At 43.8% G+C, this 25,354-nt stretch overlaps 1 protein-coding gene and 1 long non-coding RNA gene across 2 annotated transcripts; one reads left to right on the top strand and one right to left on the bottom strand.

Moving 5' to 3' along the window:
- Window positions 1-891: 891 nt before the first annotated feature.
- On the top strand, window positions 892-8,828 carry LOC143835130 (uncharacterized). The gene is made up of 4 exons (XM_077332302.1): window positions 892-1,049; window positions 1,740-1,793; window positions 4,127-4,165; window positions 8,553-8,828. The coding sequence occupies exons 1-4, from the start codon at window positions 992-994 to the stop codon at window positions 8,720-8,722; spliced, it is 321 nt and encodes a 106-aa protein (XP_077188417.1). The 5' UTR covers window positions 892-991; the 3' UTR covers window positions 8,723-8,828.
- A 6,597-nt stretch (window positions 8,829-15,425) lies between these two features.
- LOC143834043 (uncharacterized) lies at window positions 15,426-18,768 on the bottom strand. The gene is made up of 2 exons (XR_013229719.1): window positions 18,393-18,768; window positions 15,426-15,816 (listed from the first exon to the last, which is right to left on the bottom strand). It is a non-coding gene; the product is annotated as an uncharacterized LOC143834043 (long non-coding RNA).
- Between the last annotated feature and the right edge of the window lie 6,586 nt (window positions 18,769-25,354).

The raw sequence follows: 25,354 nt of genomic DNA, 5'->3' as shown, positions 1-25,354 counted from the left end.
GCAAGGGCCTGAAATCTATTCTGGAGCTCCAAAGGCCCCGAAAACCATCTTGCATTATGCCGTTGAGTCTTTTTCCGAACTGTCTGCAGAGGCTCCGAAGTGAGGTCAATTCCCTTATCCTCTTCAGGACTGGTTGTATCCCCTTTATTCCGAGTTGCACAGCTCTGGTCTATGAACTCCTCCCCTTTCTTAATTTGGGTCAGAGTAATAATGCTGTCTTCTAATCCCCTAATTATTTCCTCCAAAAGTCTTACCAGCTTACACTTGGGGCAGATGTAGTCCATCTTGTCTTCTGGGAGGAATGGCTTGAAATTAATTTAAAAGAATTTTTGACTAAACATAGGGAAGATATTCCTGACAGAGCAGTTCTTCAGCAGAACTGGCTTCCTTGGGAGGTGGGGGTTCTCCTTTGTAAATTTTTAAGCATAGATACCTATCTGACGGAGAGGCTGATTCTGTGAATTTAGGCAGATTGTGCGTGGGCAGGAAGAGTTGTGTCAGGGCTTGGCTCTTGTGACATGAATCCATTTGTTTCTAGCAGAGTATGTGTGTGGTACAGAATCAAATAGGATTCTGGAACCTGTCCAAAGAATGATGGTGAGAGTCTAATTATATTGGCACCCTCCTCCCACCACATTAACATTTGCTTTATGTGCAAAACAAATTTTACACATAAGTATGATAAATAAATAAATAAATAAATAAATTTATGTTTTTTCTGGGAAAGCAATTCATTTCATTCTTATCCATTTATTATTATTGTTGTTATTCTCAAGGTCTGGTTGACGTTTCTCCTTTTGTAGATCATTGCATTTATTATCCACTTAAGACAACAATTTATCTGTGAATGACTTCCAAGCTCCTCCCCTGCCATCCACTGAATCCTCCATAAATACTGGAGCTCCACACCGTTCCACTCATCAGGCCTTCCAGGTGACTTCTCCTTCTTTGAACCAGCTGGCAGTTTGATTTGCTCAAGATTTGAACCACTATGAGGGTCTTCGTTCTTGCTATTGTGTTGCTGTTCTTGGTCTCTACAGCCACTGCAGGTAATGATGGGGAAAATGAGAGCAGGGAATTAGAATTCAGTGACCACAATCCTAGTATATTTTCCTGTGAATATGGCGCTTACTCCTGTGTAGGGTTTCTCATGATTATCATTGTGGATATTAACAGGATTCTGAAGTATGTGGAGGCAACCACTTCTTCTCTTGACCCTTATCCATCTTGGTTACTGAAATCTTGTAAAGAGCCCGTGATATCTGTTGCCCATCTATCACTGACTCAGTATGATTTTCCCCAGCTATTCAAACATCCCTGGAAAAGAATGATGCAGCTAAATATAACCCAAACAAACAGAGATAGCTGCAAACAGAGATAGCTGCCCCCAGGCTTTCCTGAATAACCTCTAGAAGTCTTTCAATTGGGTTTCATGTCAGTTTATGCATGTCACACTTGTTGGTCCTGTCAGGTGGTCACTGGTGGTGGTCACTGCATTCCATCCTCTCATTGTTTGGTCCCTCCAGAAGCCTCAAAATTGGGATTGGAAGGAATGATCATGCTTTCCCAAGCTCACCACCTAGAAACAGGTTAACCTCACCAGCCTCTGGGCTTGCTCCTCCCTAGCTTCCTGGTACAGACACCTTGATACTGCTCCCTTCCCCCCTGCCTTCCTGTCCCCACCCCCCAGGGCCCTCTATACATTCCTCTTTAACTTCCCCTGTCTCTTTTCCCATTAGATACTTCAGATGATTCCCCCAAGGCTTCCTCTGCTAGGGCGGAGGCACCTGCTGGTAAGTCTTCCTTCCTGCACTTTTTCCTTCATAGGTTGTTCCGTGGTGGGTGCAGGTTGAGGATCGATCATCCCTCTTCCCTTCTATACAATTCTATATAATACTTCTATATTTATATACAATACTAAAACAGTTCCGCAGGGCCTGCAAAAGGGAGCTTTTCCACCAGGCATTTGGCTGAGGCCAGGCCAACCAACCAACATCTGCAAGGCCCCTGCCCCCCCCCCCCAGAAACCCACTAAGACTCCTGGGCCTGTTTGAATTGCTATTGTTTATGTTATACTGTTACCCGGTTATATCAGTTAATCATATTAATGTTATAGTTTATGTATGGTTCCATGTATCGTTTCAGTTACATGTAACCCACCCTGAGCCTTTGGGGAGGGTGGTATATAAATATGAATAAATGAATAAATAATGATCTTTCCCTTGTGGATTGGGAGGATGGACCTTGCTCCATCTTTCTCCCATCTTCCTGGGACTGCTCTGGGTCTTAGATTAAGCCCTGCTGTGGTGGTGGGTAAGGAGCTCTTCACTGAGGTGGCAGCTGAGCCATGTCCTTCAAAGGTGAAGGAAGGGACAGGTGCTGGCACTGGGCAGGAGCCTGTTGATCAGAAAGCACTTCCTGTGGCTGTCGTTTCTGAGGCATGGCACCAGGAAGAAGGGCTGTCTGATCTGTCCTTTGGGGTGAGCTTTGGGGACATGAACAGCACAACTTCTGTGTTCACCTCTAATTTTTTTTAATTCACTTCTTAATAATTTTTATTTATTTCCTGCTCTTCCAGTGCTCGGGTTGGGTTACAACTCTAAACATATACAAAATTAGTCCATTAAAGCCTTCTAGCTCTGCCAGTCCTAGATGGGTGAGGTTTGGAAGGAGCAGGTTTTCCGTCTCCTCTCCTTCCTCCTCGAGCAGTGAGGCCAGCTACTATGACAAAGAGAGTTATGGAGGAGCTGGAGGAGGGGCTGATTGCCTTGCCCACTCCACTGGCTCCTTCAGGGTTCAGCAGGCCCTCCGAGGAAGAACAGGAGGAGAGACAAGAGATGGCAGAAGAGGTGCACCCCCAGGTGCTGCCATCTCAACCCTTTCCCCCTACATCATTTCTTCCTGCCTCCCCTTCTGTACACAGTGTGTCTGCCCCAAGCTCCTCACAAGTGGAGGCTCAAGGACTCCTGAAACCGCTGGTCAGCATAGGAGCCCCCAAAATTCCATGGTCTGGAAGTACTTCCAGCAAATGGAGGATCAATGCTACTCACAGTGCCAGCTGTCAGTTGCAGGAGAGATGTCCATCATTTCTATAAGCGTGGCCTGATGAACCACTTGCTGCTTCTTCAGGGAGAGAAACAGACTGCCACTGGGGTGCCCAAGAGGCCACCACCAGCCAGCAGGAGATTGAGTCATCCTGCAACTACAACTTCTGGTGCTCTCCCAGACAACACGGGGATGCCAAGCAACTATGAGTGAGATGTTTGGTGGGATTGGCACCTGAGTTCCTAGGGGTGGATTTGCTGCAGTGTACAAGAGAGCCACTTGGCATCTTGAATCGATTATGGCAATGGGCAGGGAGAGGTAGATTGAGGTGTGGGTAGGCAGTGGGAAGGTTGCCAAGGGCTTCTTGGGAACAGATGATGGTAAGAACATGAAGGTAGTGGTCAGGAAATAGGTCCTTCAGCACATGTCTTGTGTTACCCACCTTCTTCACCTTGTGGTCAAGGATGCACTGAAACTGGTTCCTGAAAGGAACATTAGTGTACATGCTAAGACCCGCCAGTTCTGACTTAATCATGCAATGCCATAACATCATGGGTCTCTTCTCTCACAACATGAGGGACTTCTATCATCTGCAGGAGAGGCAGACACTGATGGGCTTGCTGGAGCACAGCCTGATCAGTGATATCAGCACCCACTGGAACTCTGTGCCATGTTTGTGTGTTTGGTGGAGCAGAAGAGAACGCTGACTGCCTTGAATTTTTCAGGCTGAGAAATGGATCAGATTAGTTCAATCTTTTAGAAACTTGGGAGCTCTTTTGAGGAGAGGTTCCTGCAGCTATGCTGCAAGTTTGGTACCTCTACCTCAACCCACCCAGGGAGCCCAGAAAAGACAGAAATACCTGGATGTACAGCACCACTGAAATCCCTTGTTGGGTCAGTCCAGAAACCCCAGAATTGGGGTTGGAAGGACTGACAATTTCTTCCCAAGCTCCACACTGAGGGACTAGCCTCTGGGCTTGCTCTTCCCTGGCTTTCTCTTATCCTGTTCCCTTCCCCCACCCCCACCCCCAGTGGCCTCTATAAATTCTCCTTTAACTCTCCCTATCTCTTTTCCCCATAGTTTCTGCACAGTACTCCTCCAAGAAGACCAAATATGATAGTAAGTCTCTCTTCCTGCTCCTTTTCATTCCCAGGTTATTCTGTGGTGGGCAAAGGCTGGAGACTACTTTTTCCTGCATTTCCCTTGTGGATAAGGAGGCTGTGTCATTCCACTCCCCAGAACCTGATCCACCACCCCCATTTCCCTGGGACTGCATCACTGTGGTGGCAAGTGGGGAGGCTTCTAAACAGTGCATTGAGGCCAGCAGCACTAGGATCTGATTGAGTAGCAGAGGCAGCCTGAATAAGGTGTGCCCCAGCTGTTCCTGGCATCTCGTTCCCAGCATCTCAGGGATCAGCTGCAGTGGGTCAGGAATGTTCCATGTGGTTTGGAGGTGGGATCTCCAAGGGTGGGCAGGAGCCATCCCCCAGGAAGGCCATAGTGCAGGTTTTCATCCTACCGCCAGTTATATTCCTGGGTACAACAGGCTGTGCCTCTAGTACTCTCTATATTTTCAAATCCCCGAAAAAGAGAATGCCTAGTTTTTGACAGTAATGACACTATGCTTTAAAGGCTGGAATTGGAAATGAGTTGAAGTTTTCAGAGACTAGAGCTGTCTATCCCTGCCACTAATTTCTTCTGCAGATTGGTAATCTGCTGTTCTGCTGAGGAGATCAGGGCAGCTTTCATCTTCTTCCTTCCCACACAATCAATGCACATGCAAGCACATTCCCCCAATACTTACCTCCAGTCAGAGGCCACAGCAACTAGTAGACCTGCAAAGGCAATAGCAGGAGATCTCATGGTGAAAGGATGCATCAGGCCACAAGAAGTCCCAACAGCAGCTGATCCACTGGAGAATTCACCCAGAGGATTTTATGAGCCATGTGGTCTGAAGCCCTGGTATTTATGGAGAATGTGAGGGACAGATGAAGTATGAGGTAGGTCAGGAATGTACCTCCTGGAACACCGTTGTGTTGTGTTAGCCCCAACTCTATCTATGCATGGAGGAAGAAAAATGAACTCCCATCTTTCAGTAGCTTCCAAGTGGAATCTGTTTGGTGCTAGGAGGCTAAACTCTCCGCCCTCCTGATCTTGCTGTGTATGTTGAGTGAGATTCATTGGATACCTGTAGGCAAGCACAAGCAGAACATATGCCTCAAAAGTAAATGATAGGAGGGCTCAGAAGAAAACCGTGAACCCAGAAAGAACGGAACAACATTTGCTCATGAGACAAAAGAGGGTATTGTATGAAAAGGATATAGGAAAGAAATTCAGAACAGATCATGATGCATTAATGACTGGAACAATGAGGTCAGTTTCCACAATAATGCTGTGCAGAGACCGGAATCAAATATAGAATGAAATGTGGCACAAATTGCAATTCCAAAATAAATGGAATATTAAAAAAAATAGACAATTAATAGGACAAAAAGTTTGCTTTCAGAGACTGGATTTTAAGAAAGCTAACATGTGATACAAACCAGACTGACTTAACTGTCCCCCTGAAGACACATTCAGATGGGTAGTCATGTGGGTCCCAAATAATAGAACAAAGTTTGAGCCCAGTGGCACCTTTAAGACCCACAAAGGTTGTTTTTCTATGTGAAATACCCAGAATTTAACTTTGTTGGACTTCAAAGTGCTACTGTTCTATAACTTTGTTCCCCTGTCCTCTTGCCATCCCCATGCATCTTTGATGGAACATCAGATCCTAAGTAGCTCTGCAACTAATTATTACATTTCAGTCACAAGATACATACAAAAGTCTTCAGTGGTGCCTCAGATGACATGATAGGTTGTATTGCATGAGGATCTTCTATCGTTGGCTTTATATTGTACAAATGAAAATAAAGGTGTCAACTAAGATTAGGAGAACACAGAAAAAACAGCTATTTGCACAAATAGCCTTTTCTAAATGTAATTTTTGCTAGTAAAAATTGCTAAGGGTTTCTTTTCAGAACCCCTGTTGTTACCCATATTGAATCTCAAGAGAAATAACGTCTAGCCAGGGCATAGGCAGAAAGCCCTTAAAACAGAGAAACAAAAGATGTTTCCCATTTCTTCCTTCCTTTGCAAACGATGGGGTTTCAAAGTCTCTGAAAGTGGGTTGCAGGACAGCCTTCTCTAAAGGCAGCTCCTGAACTTTTCATGTTTCTCTCTTTCCTACTCATCAACTCTCACATTCTCAGAAGGAAAGAAACTGAGGGTGATGCATGGTGAAAGCAAGGGAAAACACTCATGCACAATAGGCCTGTAGGAAGTTTATACAAACAGCAAGTTCTGTTATGCTTCTCACAAAACATCCCCATTTGTCCTGCAAGCCAATTTTGTTATGTTATGCTTTAGGATGCATTGGCCTGATCCTGCGTTGAGCAGGGGGTTGGACTAGATGACCTGTATGGCCCCTTCCAACTCTATGATTCTATGATTCTATGATTCTATGTGCCTTCCAGGTCATTGATTTTTTACCAAGTTGATCCAGTTTGAGGCATATTTTAAGTTTTGCTTGCACAAACTGCTGAGTTCTGCTGTTTCCCTACTCATCTCATTATTTCAGGCAGCCAAATAAAAAGGATAGAGAGTCCAGCCTCCTAGAGTGAAGTATTTTTATACTCTGCACCCATAGCATGCATTGGTGTGAGGACATACATGGGAGTGGTTCTTCTAAACAGCAGAACTTGGTGCTGTTTTTATCAAGACAATCATTGATTTATGGGCTACTCTTAAGCTCCTCCTCCTCTATTGACTGATCCCTCTATAACAGTGGTCCCCAACCTTTTTATCACCGGGGACCACTCAATGCCAGGGACCACTCACCAGGGACCACTCAACGCCTTTTACTTAGGCTCGGTGGTGGGGTAGTTTACTCCTCTACTCTCAACCACTGCCCTAGCGCTCTCTGATCACTATGGTAATGTTTAAACATCCCTTCAAAATAAGATACAGACACGCCACAACAATGAAGTGTGTTGTAAAGGGCCGGGGGGGGGGGGGAAGAAGGCGTCCTTCGGGGCCCACCTCCAATTAGTCAAAGGACCACATGTGGTCCGTGGCCCACAGGTTGGGGATCGCTACTCTATAATACCAGGGATTCAGACCACACTGATCATCAGATTTTCACAGAGGGACCTCTGCTCCATGACGTTCACTGCCCTCTTGACTTAGTGCCCTCAGGACTTCACCATGAGACCCCTTTTCCTTTCCCTTACTGTACTCTTGCTAATCACTCTGGCCTCTGCAGGTAACGAGGAGGGAAATATACTGAATTGTCAATCAGGGTGGGGTATGTGGGATATCTTGACAATCATATTATATCTTAACAATCATATTATAACTTTATGCAGGGTCTCCTTTGATGGTTTTGTGTTCTGCTAGTAAAATAGAGAAAGATGCTGTGAAAATAGTATAAGGAATAAGGAAAATGAAATGGCAAGGAAAAAAGGAGTTTTGTTAGGGGTAAGGGAAAAAGAGAGATGGGTTGTGGCAATGGAAATGAGGGTAAAAATGCCTTCTGGACCCTGAGGTCTCTTGAGGGAGATTCAGTCTTGTTCTTTCATTCAAATAAACCTGCCTCACAGGGATATCATGAAGAATAGTATTTGGAGCTCCTTTTGACGTGAAGAAGAATATAAATGCTGAGGGGAAAATACTTGTATTGGGAATGACTCTATGCTCTTTAAATCTGTGTTCATGTCTAACAGAGAGCCATTTTGGTGTAGTGGTTAGGGGTGTGGACTTCTAATCTGGCATGCCGGGTTCGATTCTGCACTCTCCCACATGCAGCCAGCTGGGTGACCCTGGGCTCGCCACAGCACTGATAAAACTTTTCTGACTGAGCAGTGATATCAGCGCTCTCTCAGCCTCACCCACCTCACAGGGTGTCTGTTGTGGGGAGAGGAAAGGGAAGGCAACCGTAAACCGCTTTGAGCCTCCTTTGGGTAGAGAAAAGCAGCATATAGGAACCAACTCTTCTTCTTCTTCTTCTCCTCCACCTCCTTCTTCTCCTCCTTCTCCTTCTCCGTTCCACACAATTAGCATGGACCCTCTCCCACCTCAATAACATTTGACAAGCGTTCTTGATCTTACTGGATATGAAGATAGAAAAAGGGTGATATTTGTTTCCACAGCTCCCAATTTATTACCAACAACGTGGCCATGATACTGGGACAAAACCAGCATGCAAACACACACTTGTGCAGTTGTGGAAATGGCAGTTTTGGAGATCAGGAGAGACACGTCTACCCCTTCTGTGGGCTTTCCAGTAATTTTCTTTTTCCTAGGAACTTCTTTCAAGGGTTAACTCAACCGCTCTAACAGAGTCTGATATCAGAGTTCAAATTATTTCATAATCTATTTTTGAAATTGTGCTTCAAGAGAATCACCACCCAAATCATCATCAGTATCACTACCACCCTCTAACCTTAATCTTTTCTCTTTTTTTCAGGCTCTAAAAAATGTTCTGATATTTGTTACTTATGTAGAAAAAAATGTGGAAAAGGTCTGGTTGGTCACCTCTCCTGTGCCTGTCCTTATGGAACACTTTGTTGTGTCCCACCACACAAGCATCCTAGTCCATACAAATATCCAAAGTACCCTCCTTACAAGAAAGTCTGAAAAGGGAAGCCAAGGAGCTTTAAGGGCAGAAATTGTACTTCCAGTGTTGGAAAAGGGCAGACTGTTTTACTGCTTCTGTTAAATAAAGAAATGTTTGGCCTTAAAAGTATCTGCTTCATTTCATTCTTCCTTTTAGGTTTCAGCACTTACCACTTGCCTATTTTGATGGTTTTTATGTGTAGTTTCTACAGCACTGTTAGAACATCTCCATAAGAATCTTATCCATTCACACAGCATTTCTGGGAGGCTGGTCATTCAGTGGGCAACTTGCCCACAGCCATCCCAGGTTGTGGCTAGTGAATTTGTGAAGGTGAAACTGCAAGGGAGCTGGAAGAGCTCTTTCCAGGATGTCCAAAGGGCAACCTGAGTTCATTTTAACAAAGGCTAACATTTGGGCTAAGGATCATAACGTTACACATGCTCAGATAGAACCAAAACTGGTAGTGACTGTCTTGGGGGAAAGAACTTGGAATTGGGATGGTGCAAATCAAAACATAAGCATCAAAACATCAGCACATATTGTTGATGGAAGGGATTAGCTGAAAAGATGTTTAAAATGATATTGAATGCCTTTATGTATATCTATATATCTATCCGTAAACCGCGTTTCGCGATATAAATAAAAGGCTAAGGTGTTATCTCTATTTTTAAGAAAGTGACTACCTTGCTGGATCAGGGGAATGCCATGACATAGTTTATCTGGATTTCAGTAAAGCTTTTGTTAAGGTTCCACATGATATTCTTGTTGACAAGTTGGTAAAATGCGGTATGGATGCTAATTCTGTCAGGTGGATCAATAACATTGACAAATTGTACTCAGAGGGTACTTGTTAATGGTTCAGGATCTTAGAATCATAGAGTTGGAAGGGGCTATATAGGCCATCTAGTCTAACCCCCTGCTCAACGCAGGATCAGCCCAAAGCATCCTAAAGCATCCAAGAAAAGTGTGTATCCAACGTTTGCTTGAAGACTGCCAGTGAGGGGGAGCTCACCACCTCCTTAGGTAGCCTATTCCACTGCTAATAATTAATATATATGTTAAAAAGTACCGAGCTGAGCCCCGAGCCCTGAGGTACCCCACTACTCACCTCCCTCCAGTCTGATGAAACACCATTGACAACAACTCTTTGAGTGCGGTTCTCTAACCAATTCCCTATCCACCTAACTATCTGAAAATCCAGATTGCAGTCCTTCAACTTATCCATCAGAACATCATGGGGAACCTTGTCAAAAGCTTTACTAAAATCCAAGTAAATGACACCAACCGAATTTCCACGATCCAACAAACCTGTTACTTGGTCAAAAAAGAAAACCAGGTTGGTCTGACAGGACTTGTTGGAGACAAATCCATGCTGACTTCCTTGGATCACCAAACTGTTCTCCAGATTTTAAGTGAAAAGGGGCTTTTCTGTGGCCTCCCTGTCAGGCAACTGTTTGGCAGAAGGGGAAAGTCCCCCCCCCCTCAAAAGGAAGGCCCTCAGGCTCCCCTGCGTTGCTCTTGGAAAGGCCTCCTCCCCTCAGTCAGGGGCTGTCAGAGGTTCCTTCACAGCAGGCCTGAAGGGGGGGGGGGGAGCACTCTGCAGTCTCTGCCAGCTCTGTCAGGGTTCTGAGGCAATTTGCAGTTGGACTTGACAGTTAGGACAGCCTTGGGGTGAAAAGGGTTGGCACAGCCTCTGTTCTCATTCCCCTTGGCAGCCCTACTGACCTCCTCTCCCTTCGGTGGTCAGGAGCAGACTGGCAGTGATGTCTCCAGATTGCCCCTGGCTGGGCTGACTGGATGGAATTTTGGCCTGTCCTGTTGAGGGGCCCATCGGAAGGCGCAAAACACCTTCCAATTGGCCCCTCCACTTGTCAGTCCGGGGCCAAGGGGCCAATTGTTGCCCCCCACCATCCCAGACTGAGCCCACCCCAACATCCCTTACTGTTTTATTAAGAGGGACAGAAGATTATGTATTAATGTATTAATTGGTTCTGTGTAAACCACCATGAGTCCTGTCAGGAATCAGCGGTATATAAATTTAAGTATAAATAAATTAACAAATAAACAAACAAATAAATATAGTTTGTATGGTAGTGACAATGTATCACTCACTATTGCGTAGGAGTCATGTTGATCATCTTTACTTAACAAGAAAATTAGGCTGAAGAGCTCTTCTGAAAGTTAAGCAAGCAAATGAAGAAACAGGCACTGAATGACTACACCAAGAAAAACAGAGAAGCTTCTAGTTAAAGTGAAGACTGCCAGTGAGGGGGAGCTCACCACCTCCTTAGGCAGCCATTTCCACTGTTGAACTACTCTGACTGTGAAATGTTTTATCTGATATCTAGCCGTTATTGTACTCCTCATAGTTTAAACTGTGGGTCTTATCCTCTGCTGCCAATAGGAATCTTTCCCTGCCATCCTCTAAGTGGCAACCTTGCAAATACTTAAAGACAGCAATCATGTCCCCTCTCAACCTCCTCTTTTCCAGCATAAATATTCCCAGATCCCTTAGTATTTCCTCACAGGGCTTGGTCCTCAGGCCCCAGATCATTCTTGTCACTCTCCTCTGAATCCTCTCAGTTTTGTCCAAGTGAGGCCTCCAGGTATGCACACAGGACTCCAGGTGTGGTCTGATCAATGTGGTATACAGTGGGACTATAACATCTTGTGATTTTGACGTGATCACTCTTTTCATACAGCCCAAGATTGCATTTGCCTTCTTTACCACCACATCATACTATCTGCTCATATTTAGCTTACAGTCTTCAAGTACACTAAGTTCAAGTTCACACACACTACTACCCAGATCAAGGAGAATGATCAAACAAAGATTCTTTGGGATTTCTGTCTACACAGAGAAAAAAAAAACATAGCAAATAAGCATAACAACCGTGATATCAACATTGTAGAAAAAAATTAGAAACAGGGTTTGGCTAACTGATTTTGCCATTCCAGGAGAAAGCACAATAGAAAAGAAAAAATAGGAGATGACCATGAAACATTTACAAATAGTTCTAGAACACCTCTGGGAGAAAAAGGTTATTGTGCTAGTTGTCACTGGAGCCCTAGGACAGGGGTAGTCAAACTGCGGCCCTCCAGATGTCCATGGACTACAATTCCCAGGAGCCCCTGCCAGCAAATGCTGGCAGGGGCTCCTGGGAATTGTAGTCCATGGACATCTGGAGGGCCGCAGTTTGACTAACCCAGCACTAGGACATTCTGGGCATTGAACAAATAACACTGGTTGGACTTCTCTTGGAAAGAAAACAGTGCTCAACCTGGAAAAATAGAACACAAGATGAAGGAAGGGAGTTGCAACCTAGGATAGGCATAGTACATAGTACATAAACTATGTACATAGTACATAAACACACAGTTTCTTTAAATGAAATAGAGTCCTTAGGGCCAGATGAATAGCATCCAAGGCTACTAAAGAAATTTGTTGGTGTTATTTTGGAGCTTCTGTTCTTCATTTCTGAGAATCTTTGGAGAACAGATGCGGTTCCAGAATACTGGAACCAGGCGGATTAAAAAAGGGGGAAAGAAAGATAAAGAAGGGGAAAGGGAGGATCTAGTTAACTACTGACTCATTAGCTTGACATCCCCCTTTTGGTTGCATTTAGATTACTGTAATTACTAAGAACCAGCACAGGTTCCTCAATTGTAAGTCATGTCAGACTGACCTCATCTCCTTTTCTGAGAGAGTTACTACGTGGGATCAAGGGAATGCTTTGGACATAGTTTATCTTGATTTCAGAAAGTCTTTTGATAAGGTTCTACATGATATTTTTGTTGACAATTTGTTAAATGTAGTTTATATCCTATTACTGTAAGGTGAATTTGTAACTGGTTGATAGATCACACTCAAAGAGTGCTTGTTAATGGTTCCTCATTGACAGAAGTGGCAAATGGAATGCCTCAGAGATCTGTCTTCAACCCTGTCTTGCTTAACATCTTTGTAAGTGCCTTGGGTGAAGGATTTAATGAGATGTTCATTAGATCTGCAAATACTAAATTGGGAGGGGTAGCAAATACAGTAGGAATAGGTACAGGATCTTGACAGACTGGAAAACTGGGCTAAAACTAAAAAAAAAAAGTCAATATAGATAAATGTAAAGTTCTCCTTCAGTGCGATAAGTCATCCAAGCTGGTTAGGTCATGCCTCCTCTTGCTTCAGGCAGGACTATGCACATTTGTGTAGACAGCAGAGTATTCATCAGGACAATCATATGACATCCTTAGGCATTCAAGATGCTTACCTGCATATTCCACTATTCGGATAGTTCTTCCCCTTTTGATTTCCAAGGCCATCATTTCCAATATATGACCTGACCATTTGGGCTGGCATAATCTCCAAGGGTATTTACCAAGGTCTTGTTAGTTCAAATATCCTATGTACAACAAGGAAGTGAGTTAGAACTCCAATCCAGTATGCAATCTCTTCAGGCACATGGCTGCCTGATCAAAGTATTAAAATGAATAAATAAATGAATAAAAATCATCTCATACTCTCCAAGGTCATAGTCCATTTATGGACTAGGATGACTTCTGCAAGAAGGATTTCTGAATTAGGGGCTTTATTGGGCACAAGATTTCAGAGATTCTCATGAAGGATCCTTCTTATGTGCCAAAGATATTTCCCCCTTATCATATTAACCAAGAGTTGGAAATACCATTCTTTTGTTTTACACCATGATATCCCAAAGAGAAAGTCTGGTATAAACAAGACATGTGCAGGGATACATGTGACTAAGTAAATGGGATGGTGAAGAGTAGGCAAGGGATTTTCTGTGTCTCACAACTCACAGACTTCAGGTAAAAAGATCTCAAACCATGTATCAGAAAGGTAGAAGCATCATCTGTTAGAAAGGTGTGCAATGTAGTAGCAGAACAGGACAAAATTTTTATTCTTTTTTAAAATTTATTATAAAATTTGTATCCCACCTCTCTTGACAACTGTCACCTCGAGGCTGCATTAAAATGAGAATTGGTTGTAGCTTTGCATATAACCAGTTTGGATGACTTCCCTCACTGAAGAAGAACCAAACACTGAAACTCTTGAGAGGGGGGCGGCCTAAAAATCCCTAAATAAATTAACTTACCTGAAGGTTTCTTCTCTTCGGTGGGGGTGAAGTCAACCACATCCCACCACAAACCCAATATAATAATTATAATAATAAAAAATCTAGTTAAAGGTAAAATCTGTTTGTTGTTGTTGTTGTTGTTGTTGTTGTTGTTGTTGTTGTTGTTGTTGTTGTTGTTGTTGTTGTTATTATTATTATTATTATTATTATTATTATTATTATTATTATTATTACTGGAAGGTCAATATTAAGACTGGAAGGTCAGCCTCACTCTGAGCTAATATAAGTTAATACAAACTTATACACAGCGCTGCCTGGAATGAGAGGAATTACGACCTAACCAGTTTGGATGACTTTGCCCCACTAATGAAGAAACCTTCGGGTAAGTTCCAATGTTTAATTCTGTATTTAGTTGGAAAAAATCTGAACCATAAATAAAGCCGGATAGGGATGGTGGGAGGAGTTGGGACTCATCACCTACCTGATTGGGTACTTGGGGAGTCACTCTCCCTGGAACACTAATAGTGGATGCCCCACCCCTAACTGCCTCCACCTCCCTGATTGGCCCTTGGGGAGGGCACTCAAGCCCCAGAAGACCAATCAGGTAGGGGATGCCCCATCCCTAACTGCCTGCCCCTCCACCTTCCAGCCACACAAAGGAGCGGCAGTCAGGTAAGGTAATCCCCGCCCTGAGCAGCCCCACTGCAGCTTCACCAGGCCTCAGTGGAGCTGCCTGGGTGATGGTGGGAGGGAGGCAGGGAGCCCCCATCAGAGCTTGCGCCCACCCTGAGCAACCATGCTGTGACCTCGCAAGGCCTCGGCAGAGATGCCCGGATAGGGGGTAGACTAGATCCTATTGTATTTTTTGTACAATGGGCTTTTCTGCTAGTCAAAGTATAATTATAGGATGGGGAAAACTTATCTTGGCAATAGTACAATCAAAACGTATCTCAGAGTCTTAGTAGACCATGCACTGCACATGAATCAGCATTGTGACGCAGGCAAATCAAATTTTGGGCTGCATCAACAGAAGTTTAGTTTCAAGATCATACAAAGTGATAATATCATTTTACTCTGCTCTGGTTAAACATTACTTGGAGTACTGTGTTCAGGTTTGGGCACCACAGCCTAAGAAGGATACTGACAACCTGGATTGTGCCCTGAAAAGAGCAACAATTATGGTGAAGGGTAGGGAGACAAAGTGCTATGTTGAAAGGCTGAAGGAACTTGATGTTAGCCTGGAGAGATGACTAAAAAGTGATATGATAGCTTTCTTCAAGTATTTGAAGGGCTGTAATATAGAGAACAGAGCTTATTTGTTTTCTGTTGCCCCAGAAGGTTGGACTAGAACCAACGAAATGAAATCAAAAGAGTTTCTGACTAAACATTAGACAGAATTTCCTGATAGTTAGAGCAGTTCCACAGTGGAACAGGTTTCCTTGGGAGATGGTGGGCCCTTTTAAGCAGATGCTGGATGGTCATCTGTGGCACAAAGACGGCAGCAGAGTGAATAGGTGGGATTATATAGTAGTCATTCTAACAATGCTGTAGAAATAATACATTAAATCCACCAATATAGGCGGCAAGTGCTAAAACCTAAAATAAACCCCAAAGAAGAATCAAATGAAGCATTCAGTTTCAAGGCCAACTATTTCTTTATTTAGTAGGAGCAGTCAAACAAATTGCCGTTTTCTCTCACTGGGGAGACAACCTCTGCCCCTAAGGCTGCTTCATTTTTCAGCCTTTTTTCTGATTATAGTATTGAACAGCTGGTACTTGATATTGAACATTAGGATAGCCATAATAATATGGTGCCGGTGCTGCTGGTGCTGCTGGTGCTGCTGGTGCTGCTGGTGCTACTGGTCGTGCCGGTATAGCTGGTGCTACTGGATATGCCGGTAGTGCTGGTGCCACTGGTACTTCTGAGTCACAGCAAACTGTCCCAGGAGAACAGGAACAGGAGTGATAACCAGGACCCTTTCGACAGTATTTTTCACAGGAGTAACATGTCTTACATTTTTTATGGCCTGAAAAAAAAAGAAGAAAAGACTGTTAGACGGTGGTGGTGATTATCTGGATGGTGATTTGGGTGATGATTCTCTTCCTATGGAAGTTCTCTTGAAGCATAACTTCAAAAGCAAAACACGAAAGGATCTGAATTCCGAAATAGGAGAATACTCTGTTCAAGCTGTTGAGTTACACCTGGGAAGACGTTCCTGGGAAAGAGAAAATGACTGTGAAGCTCACAGAAGTCTGTAGGGTGGGGCTGTGTAGTGCAAAAACCAGCATATTCATTTTTCAGTTTCTTGAAACATTGGGTCAGGCTTCCACCTCTGCCCCTCTAAAGTCACAGCCAAAAACTTTGCAAATGAGCCCTGACAAGATCCAGCTGCTTCTGGGAGAAAAACCCCTTGTTCCTGCCTCTGATCTGGCAGAGAAAAATTCTAACTGCCCTGCCTTGAACTGCAGTGTGGTGTCTGAGGAGTTAATGAAACACAAGCCACAAAAAGACCTGCCAGAGTGTGGTGGAGAAAGCAAAAATATTTTTTTTCCTGGCTGCTAAAGAAGACTTGGAGTTGTTGAGAGCGTTCAGCATTCTCATTCCTCACTAAAAGAGTGGAATGGTCGTTTCCCCTCCCACTGTAGATCCTGGGGTTGCATTGCAGGGGGACATATTCCAGCCTGTACAGAGGACACTGACACAACCAGGATTAAGAAACTTAGGCCACAGCTTTATGAGCTATGCATGGGCAGATCCTGCTCCCTTGCAGCCAGCAGATCACAAGGGAGCCCCACACCACAGGCCCCACTTGCAGGGACCAAGCAACATGCAAGTCCGACTCTCCCAGATCCCCTGGCCTGCTGGGCAAATGGGACATGGTCTCTTATAGGAGCCCTGTGGGTGCCAGCCTCTGTTAGGGCTTCCACAGACATCTGCCGTGCAAGGCAACAGCTCCCCCAGCTGGGGAGGTGCTGCAACAGCATGCCCCCAGCCTCTTATGGGGACTCTGACCTTGGGCAGACCTCCAGCACACAGGCATAGGCCCCGCTCCCAAGGATCTGCCCCCCAAAGCACAACCACATGTCGTGACAATGACATTAATGAAATAACTGACAGCAACATAACAAAATAATGTGTTTTTTTTTTCTAACAGAAAGCCTAACAATGAAAAACGGGGGGGGGGGGGAGGAGCTGCTGGGGCAAAGGAGGAAGGAAAGAGACTGTGCCCAATGCAGCCTGCCTTATATGGATGCCCTGGGCTGGCCTCCTTCCCCAAATCATGGGGCAGCCCTCTGGATGACCCTCTTGTTTTGGTATTAGCATCTTGTCTTGGGTCTGACCATCTTGTGCGTTGGATTTTGATTGCAAAACCCTCCAGGTTGTGAGTACTAAGTATTAGAGAAGTTACATTAAATACTTGTATTACTTTCTTTCACTACTAGTATCATTTGTTGTGCTGTACACCTTAATAAATATCAATTTTTAAAACCATTTGTCTGATTCTTGGAAGTGTTGCAGGAAATTGCCCCTCCCCCTCCTGGTGCCTTCCTGATTACAACTACCTGCATACTGGTTTGGGGTTCTTTCTTCACTGGACTGGGTTGAGACACCCTGCCTTTGTTCCCAAACAGACAGGAGAGTTGCCCCTGGATTCTTAGGACTTCGGGAAAATTCACGGTGGTAGCAGCTACCTCACAGGGAGCGCAGGTTTAGCCTGACTCTCTGCTTGATGACAATTTGGGGAGACTGGGGATCAGCCTCCTCGAGGGGGGGGGGTCACTACAATATGCCTCTCCCAGTTCCCAAAATGATCATTTCCACAACTGCATGAGTGTGTGTGTTGGTTTTATCCCAGTATCATGGACACCTTGTGGCTAATACCTTGGGAGCTGATGGAAACAAACATCAATGAAGAAATAAGCTTTTCCTTTCTTGATATTCAATAAGGTCAAGAACGCTTTTCAAATGTTATTAAGGTGGGAGAGGGTCCACACTAATTATGCAGGATATAAACTCTGTTAGATATGAACATAAGCCTAAAGAGGAGATAGTCATTCCTAAGACAAGTATTTCCCCTTCAACAGTTATATTCTTCATTTCATGAAAGAGCTCCAAACCCTTTTCTTCAATAGATGTTAACTGTGAGGCAGGTTTGCTTGAGTGCAAATGCAAGGCTGAAACTCTCCCAAGAGACCTCAGGGTCCAGAGGGCATTTTAACCCCCCCCTCTTATCCCCTCCCTTTCCCTCCCTCCCCATTATAGCACATTTTTATTCCTTGCTGTTTCATTATCCTTATTTCTTATATTATTTACACAGCACACTGCTGCATTCTACCAGCAGAACACAAAACAGTCAAAGGAGACCCTGTACATGGTTATAATACGATTGTCAAGATATCCCACAATGCAACAACTGACATACCCCACTCTGATTGACAGTATGATCATACAGTAATTGCCCTACTATGCCAGGTTCAGGAAAGCTGTCCCCATTCATCGTTTTGTGACTCCCCTAGCTTACAGGGAAAAGATGAATTTCAGGAAGCTCAATCTTTCCTGCCCATACAAATACCGATATCAGTATATTTCCCTCCTCATTACCTGCAGAGGTCAGAGAGACCAGCAAGAGCACAGCAAAGAACAGGAAAAGGGCCCTCATGGTGAAGTCCTGGATCAGATCTCGACAAGTCAAGATGGTAGTCGATATCATGGAAGAGAAGATCTGATGGTCAGTGTGGTCTGAAGTCCTGGTATTTATGGAAGGTTCAGTCAATAGAGGAGGAGGAGCTTAAGGGTGGCCCATGAATGGAAAATTGTATGGCAAGAAACACTACTGTGTTGTGCTGATTGGAAGACGCTGTCCCATGTATGTCATCACATCAATTTCTTGCTAATTGGTGCAGTGTGTAAAAATGGTTCACCACCACCCCATAGTTTCCTTGCAGAATCTGTTTCCTGTCAGAAAGCCCCACCCTCCTGAACAGCATGGAAAGTAGACATTTGAACAAGTGGCATTTCCATAACCTATGAAAGCACAAACGTAACAATCTTTCTCAGAAGATAATGAGAAGACAGAGCCAACTGGCTCTTTGAAGAAAATCATGGGTCCAGAAAGAACTGAACAAACTGTGCCTGCAGAACAAATAAGGGTGATAGGAGGGGAGGAGAGAAGAGGGGAATGATGAGAGAAGAAGTTAACAAGTAGTTTTGACAGACCGATTGTTTCAGACTTTTGATCAACTCCCCAAATGTTCTGTGTTTTTGTTCTGCAGTCAGGTCAGCCCTTAGAAATGTTGCACAGATTCACAGTAATCGAGTTTAGAAGGATTTAGAAAATATTTTCAGCTTCCAGCTTTTTTTACCTTGTTGGAAAAAATTATACTTAATGACACACTTCTTTGGAATCTAGAACTTTATCTATCATAGCTGGTAGCTGCTAATGGATCTCCCCAGTTCTGTATATTCTTTTTTTTTTTAATGCCAATAGCAGTGAATTTCATAAAATGATTCTGCAATGTGTGTGTGGGGGGGAGGGGTTTTCTAGGACTGTACTGAATCCGCTGCTGATCAACTGAAATGGGTAACTAGAGGTCTCCATTGTGCCGGGGGGAAGAGGGGAAGGGGGCTGCCTCAATCTACTCTTTTTAGATGTGGAATACTTTTTGAAACTTCTCCCATGATCTCCATTAATCATATTCTTCCTACATCAACAGTACCTCGGACATCTTAGTAGATTCTTGTAGGAAATGTGCCTTGGCCCCATGTTACCATCAACTGCACCTCTCTGTATTTTCCCTGACTCCCCAGTGCCCTTCCTGGAATTTCCCAATAGTGCTCACAGAAGAATATCACTTCTTGCCTCTTCAGTCGAGCAAATAGCAACTATCTAAATTAGACAATTATAATTCTTTAATACTATCTGACTCTATAATCTCACCTGATGAGATTGTTAGACAAAGTAATGGTCAGCTATCATGGCTTGAATTTCTACAGATGCAGAGGATTATAATCTTTGAGCATATAGCAACTATCTAAATTAGACAATTATAGTTCTTTAATACTATCTGACTATAATCTCTCATGATAATATTATTAGACAAACTAATAGTCATCATGGCTTGAACCTCTGCAGATGAAGAGGGGTTTCTAACAGACTTAATTCATAGGGATCAATATAGTGGGAAAACGACTGAATATGAAAAATTAAGACTCTGGTCATAAAACATTTGTTTTCCAAACTCCAAAAGTCAAAGATGAGCATTTAGTAGTCCCAAAAAAATAAAGACAAATGGAGATCAGCATTAGGATATGAAGTTACAGAAGTCTGGGAACATGTATTTTCATTAGGATCTATGTTAACTGTATGTCTGAACATTAGGGAGAACATAGGGAGAACATTGCTTTAGGATGCTTTGGGCTGATCCTGCGTTGAGCAGGGGGTTGGACTAGATGGCCTGTGTGGCCCTTTCCAACTCTATGATTCTATGATTCTATATGGAAAATGATATACCAGATATATTTAAATCCTAGGTTAATTGCCCAAATTTACAATTCTACATGCAGAGTATGTTGGTTCCATAACATTGATTCGGCTGACTTCATCCATCATATAGTGGGAATGTTCTAGGACCAAGAAATACTGGGTGATGAGGCAAGCTCTCCTCCTTAAAGGAGGAGAGGTCCCCTGTGACTCTGATATCTCTAGCTTGAACAAGATCCTGGGCAAGCTACAGACAATAAAGTCACAGGGTATCTTTCATGTATATGACCCCCAAGTTTGGTATCTCTAGCTTGCCCAGTATCTGTTCTATACACCTCTGAACCTCCTGAACCAGCACTTGTCAAAATGACCACATGTCAGCACAAGTTCAGGAGTGTATAGAGTGAATCCTGTGCAAGCTAGAGACACCAAAGTTGTGGGATGTCCAATGAACTCTCCTCTACCTGCCCTCCAGGTTTGATGAGGATTTGATTTACAGCATCTAAGTTACAGTCCCCCAAAGAAGGTACCCCCCCGGAAAGTACTTTATGGGAAAATGACATGCAGCCATTTCTCCAGAAAGTACTTTCTCGGGGACACCTTCTTTGGGGGGCCCATACATCCAACCCTGTAAATAAAACCATATTTGGAGGGCAGGTCAAGGAGAATCAGCCAGAGATCCTTCATGCCTTTGTTGTCTCATTCACACAAAGGGCCAGTCTGATGATGTTAGCAATTCAATTTTGTCTGACTTTTGGTGATCTTATGAGTCAACTGTCGCCACATTATTCAATCTTGTACTGCCTCTGTTACTTGTATAATGCTGTGGCTAGTCTCCAATTTGATTGTATCTAACCACCATGTTCTTTGTCGGCCTGGTTTCCTTTTACCACTGACCAATTCTAGCATAATTGCTGTCTCCATTGAGTTAGATCACATGATATGGCTGAGGTAACTTCAGCTCAAGTCTCATGATTTTGCCTTCCATTGATATATCAGACTTTGTGCTCTAGTATTTCCTTGTTTGTGAGTTTTGCTGTCCATGGAACCCACAGAAGCCTTCTCTAGTACCAGAGTCCAAACAAATTGACTATCCTTCTGTCTGATTTCTTCATTGTACAAGAATATAAAGGACGGTCTAATAACTTAACCTAATAGAGGGAGGGAGGTCTTTCTTCATCGGCCAACTTTCACAGCCATAATTGGCTACTGAAAACATGATAGATTGGACTAATCTACATTTGGTAATCAGGTTTATGTCCTTGCTTTTCCATACTTAGCTCAAGCTTATCATTGATGAGCAATCTTGAGCAACTCATCTTTCATTTCCACACTGAAACCACCACCCTGATCCATTTGTGATCCCAGAAAAGTGAATTCTCGAACATTGTGAGCATGGGTTCTTCTTTCACACTTTCATAATGGATGAAATTCAGCACTCAGTGGCATTTAGCAACTTGATGCCTGCTGAGAAGTTCCCAAATCCAATGACAGTTCCTAGGTAGCCATAGCAAAAGGTTCAAAGTATTTTGATCCACTTCAACACACACTTATAGTTTTGGAGTCAGGCCCTTGTAATGCTAGAAGAGTACAGAGAAATCCCATGTAGCTTCCTATCTCCAGCCAACAGTGCTGAGAGGGCCAAGAAAAGCTGTTTTTTACTCCCATTACTTGCATTGGGTGGACATATCGGGACAGGGACATGGATACGAAAGCATAAGGAACTGGGAGCAGCTGAAGTATGAGGGCAATTCCATACAACGGACAATTTCACTAAGTCTGAGCGCTATTGAAAAGCGCTGGAAGCAAAAGCGGCAGGTCTCGGTAATGCACACAGCCGGTTCTATCAAAAAAAGGCTCTCCCACTAGCGCTGCTCTCGTAACGCACAAGTTTCCGGTCTCACCAAAATCGAAACAAAGGAGGCGATATTTTTCTGTGCTACACCAGTAGCAACGCATATTTGTTCATTTGGTGTATCAGAAAGAACTTTTTCACTCGCTTAGGAGCTGGCGCTTACTCGTTTACATGCTCCGAAAGTAAAAAAAAAAAATCCCCCCCAGTGCTATTTCTGGCTGAAATTATGGGCACTGTCGAACAGGGGGCTAATTATGCTTGGAAACTTTATGAACAATTGCTTGTGGAGGGATTTCAGCCAAAGAAGCATCTCTTATTTGTTGCTTTGTTCAGTTTAAGGGGGGGGGGAATGGCGATCGCAATGCCGGAAGCTCGGGTGCAAGAGACTAGGGAGGGACATGCTTGCTACTGCTGTATTGAGAACACACATGTCTTTTCGGATGTGTTGCAGGTTGTTCTCAAGAGTCTAGCGGGTTTTTTAGGGGGAATCCACTTTTGTGGATTGCTAGAAGAGTACAGAGAATCCACTTTTGTGGATTCCCCGAAAATCACTCCAATGAAATTATTTTTGCAGGAGTGTTGCAGGAGTGTTGCAGATTGTGTACGATGTCGTGAATAATGAAGAATTAATAGTGTTACACAATGGTAACACTTCAGCAACATTAACACTGTGCAGAATAGCCCTGAGAATTCCCAGAAGCAGAACATCCTTATTCGAATAAATTCAGCCAAGAATTTGGAAGAGGTCTGCTGGTGCTTCCAGGGCTAGAGGGTTCTGCTTACAACTGATTATTGCCTTTATTCTTAACAGATGGGTGATCTCCTTTGGCTGTTATTTGCATGTGTTGATTGCCACAGGCAGACGACGACTGTTTGAAAGCAATTTCCTTGATATGTTTTTGGATCCAATTCTAAAAGCTGGTTCTTACCTTCAGAGCTTTTCCCTGCAGGGATCCAGGTGCCACCTGTTAACTTCCGAATGGACTTTCTTACCAGTATCCCTTTATAGTGATTTTTTTAAAAAGCAAATAGGTCTAATTATTTTCTCTGTAAGCAGAGTAATCTTTATTGGCTGCAAGATTTTGAGGCTTTTCCTGTTTTAATTAACTGCAATTACTCTGCAATTATCACTGATGGTTTTCTCTGAAAGTTGGGATCAGGGTCAGTATAAATATTAAAATAAATTAAACAGTATCAATGAGGATAGTTTCAGGTGGATAGCTGTGTTGCTCTGCAGTAGAAGAGCAAGACGGAGCCCAATAGCCCTTAGAAAACAGCACAATTTCCATGCTATAAATTTTCAAGAGTCAAAGCTCCCTTCATCAGATGGTCAATATCAGTAAACTTTTCTGTCCTGCTGTGAATAGCAGGACAGTGAAGCAGGCTGATATGCATTTGTCACTTTGCTTCCCATTCACCTCACTTTGGGAAGGCAGTTTGAAGCCTGTTTCGGTGTCCATTTGGTACCCAAGACATCTGTTGAGTTCCACAAATGGGAACCGTCCATCCTCCTGCTTTCAATGTCAACTCAGACACTGAGAGAAGGAGGAACCAAACAGAGGCGGACAATTGATTCCTCAGCAGCCTGCGTAACAGAATCCAAAGTGGAATCTCAAACACACACATACACACACAATAAGAGGAATCTGATCTAGACAATCAGGCACCCAGAAAGAACTGAACTTGCGCACAGGACCAATAAACAAGGTTGCTGTGGGAGGAACAGGGCAAGATAAAGATCAAGAGCAGGGGGTAGTCAAACTGCGGCCCTCCAGATGTCTATGGACTACAATTCCCATGAGCACCTGCCAGCAAACGCTGGCAGAACAGTTCTCTAATCAGCAGCAGGGGTAGTCAAACTGCGGCCCTCCAGATGTCCATGGACTACAAGTCCCATTTGCTGGCAGGGACTCATGGGAATTGTAGTCCATGGACATCTGGAGGGCCACAGTTTGACTACCCCTGATCTAGAGCAACAGTGGATGTCTGCCCATTATGCATTGTCAGGATCAGTTCCCAGAATACTGGGTATGATTTTTGCAGCCATTAGAATAGTGTGAAATCTCAAAATTTTGCCAAATTTAATATTAAATATGCATGTGATCAACACTTTGTTGATTCAGTATCCGTTCACACCATGCTTGTGTTAGATCGGAGATAGTCAAACTGCGGCCCTCCAGATGTCCATGGACTACAAGTCCCAAATTCTGGCAGGAGCTCATGGGAATTGTAGTCCATGGACCTCTGGAGGGCCGCAGTTTGACTACCCCTGTGTTAGATGAAGAATTCAGACTAAATGTGCTGCTAGGTTGTTTCATTCTAGCCCAGTGCCTTCATAGAACTGGTGTAGTCTTATTGTGGTTCACTTTTAAACGGACTGTTTTGCTCTCCCCAAATCATCATTCAAAGCTTCTATCTTGTATCCTGTTTTAAGATTCCTTAAAATGAACTTATATTGTGTTAAAAAAATGTTTTGCATGCACTGCCTTCTAATCCTGATTTCACCTGAATTCTTTATTCAAAAAGTTAAAAGCATGGTCCTCCCAGAATACAAAGTCCTTGGGCTGATTTCTGTCACACAGAATGATTTGGCTATGAAAACAGGCAATAGCAGCACCAGAGAAAGGTCTGGAAAAAATAAGCAGCAGTGCCACAGTTTGGGTTCAGCAGAAGTCCTGTGCCTTTTCAAAATGTGCGACCAAAACCGGCACCCCAGTACAAATGACCCCTCTACACAATGATTGCTGCTCAGGGAGAGGGAGGGAGCCCCCCCACCTGATTCCATGAGTTTGCCTGAGTAAGATTGCCTGGAGGAGGGGGCTGCCTGTACACCCCCTCCCCATGATCCAAACAAGGGAGGGGATGTACTAGGGCCATTTCTTCTATGCAGATGATCAGGTTACTGCATGGAGCAGAAGGTGAGGCCACTGCTCTTGTGCCCACTATTCCTCCCCATACAGGGGGTCAACATGAAGGCTATAGTCACATGGTGAACATTTATTTTGCTTCTGTTCTTCACCAGCAATGGCAGCATCTTTATCCCTGACAGCCTTCTCTAGGATTCAGTGCACACTTCCCTGTATGTAAGATTGAGTGAAATGCATGTTGCAGTTGGAGGACAGACGTTTCTCAGTGGAACAGGCTTCCTAAGGAGGTGGTGGGTTCTCCTTCTATGGAAGTTTTTAAGCAGAGGCTAGGTAGCCACCTCACAGAAATGCTGAATTTATA

This window comes from Paroedura picta, chromosome 1, assembly GCF_049243985.1.
Source record: "Paroedura picta isolate Pp20150507F chromosome 1, Ppicta_v3.0, whole genome shotgun sequence".
Taxonomy (NCBI): Eukaryota; Metazoa; Chordata; class Lepidosauria; order Squamata; family Gekkonidae; genus Paroedura; species Paroedura picta.
The sequence above is the reverse complement of the archived record's forward strand: the minus strand, read 5'-3'. Positions and strand labels throughout refer to the sequence as shown.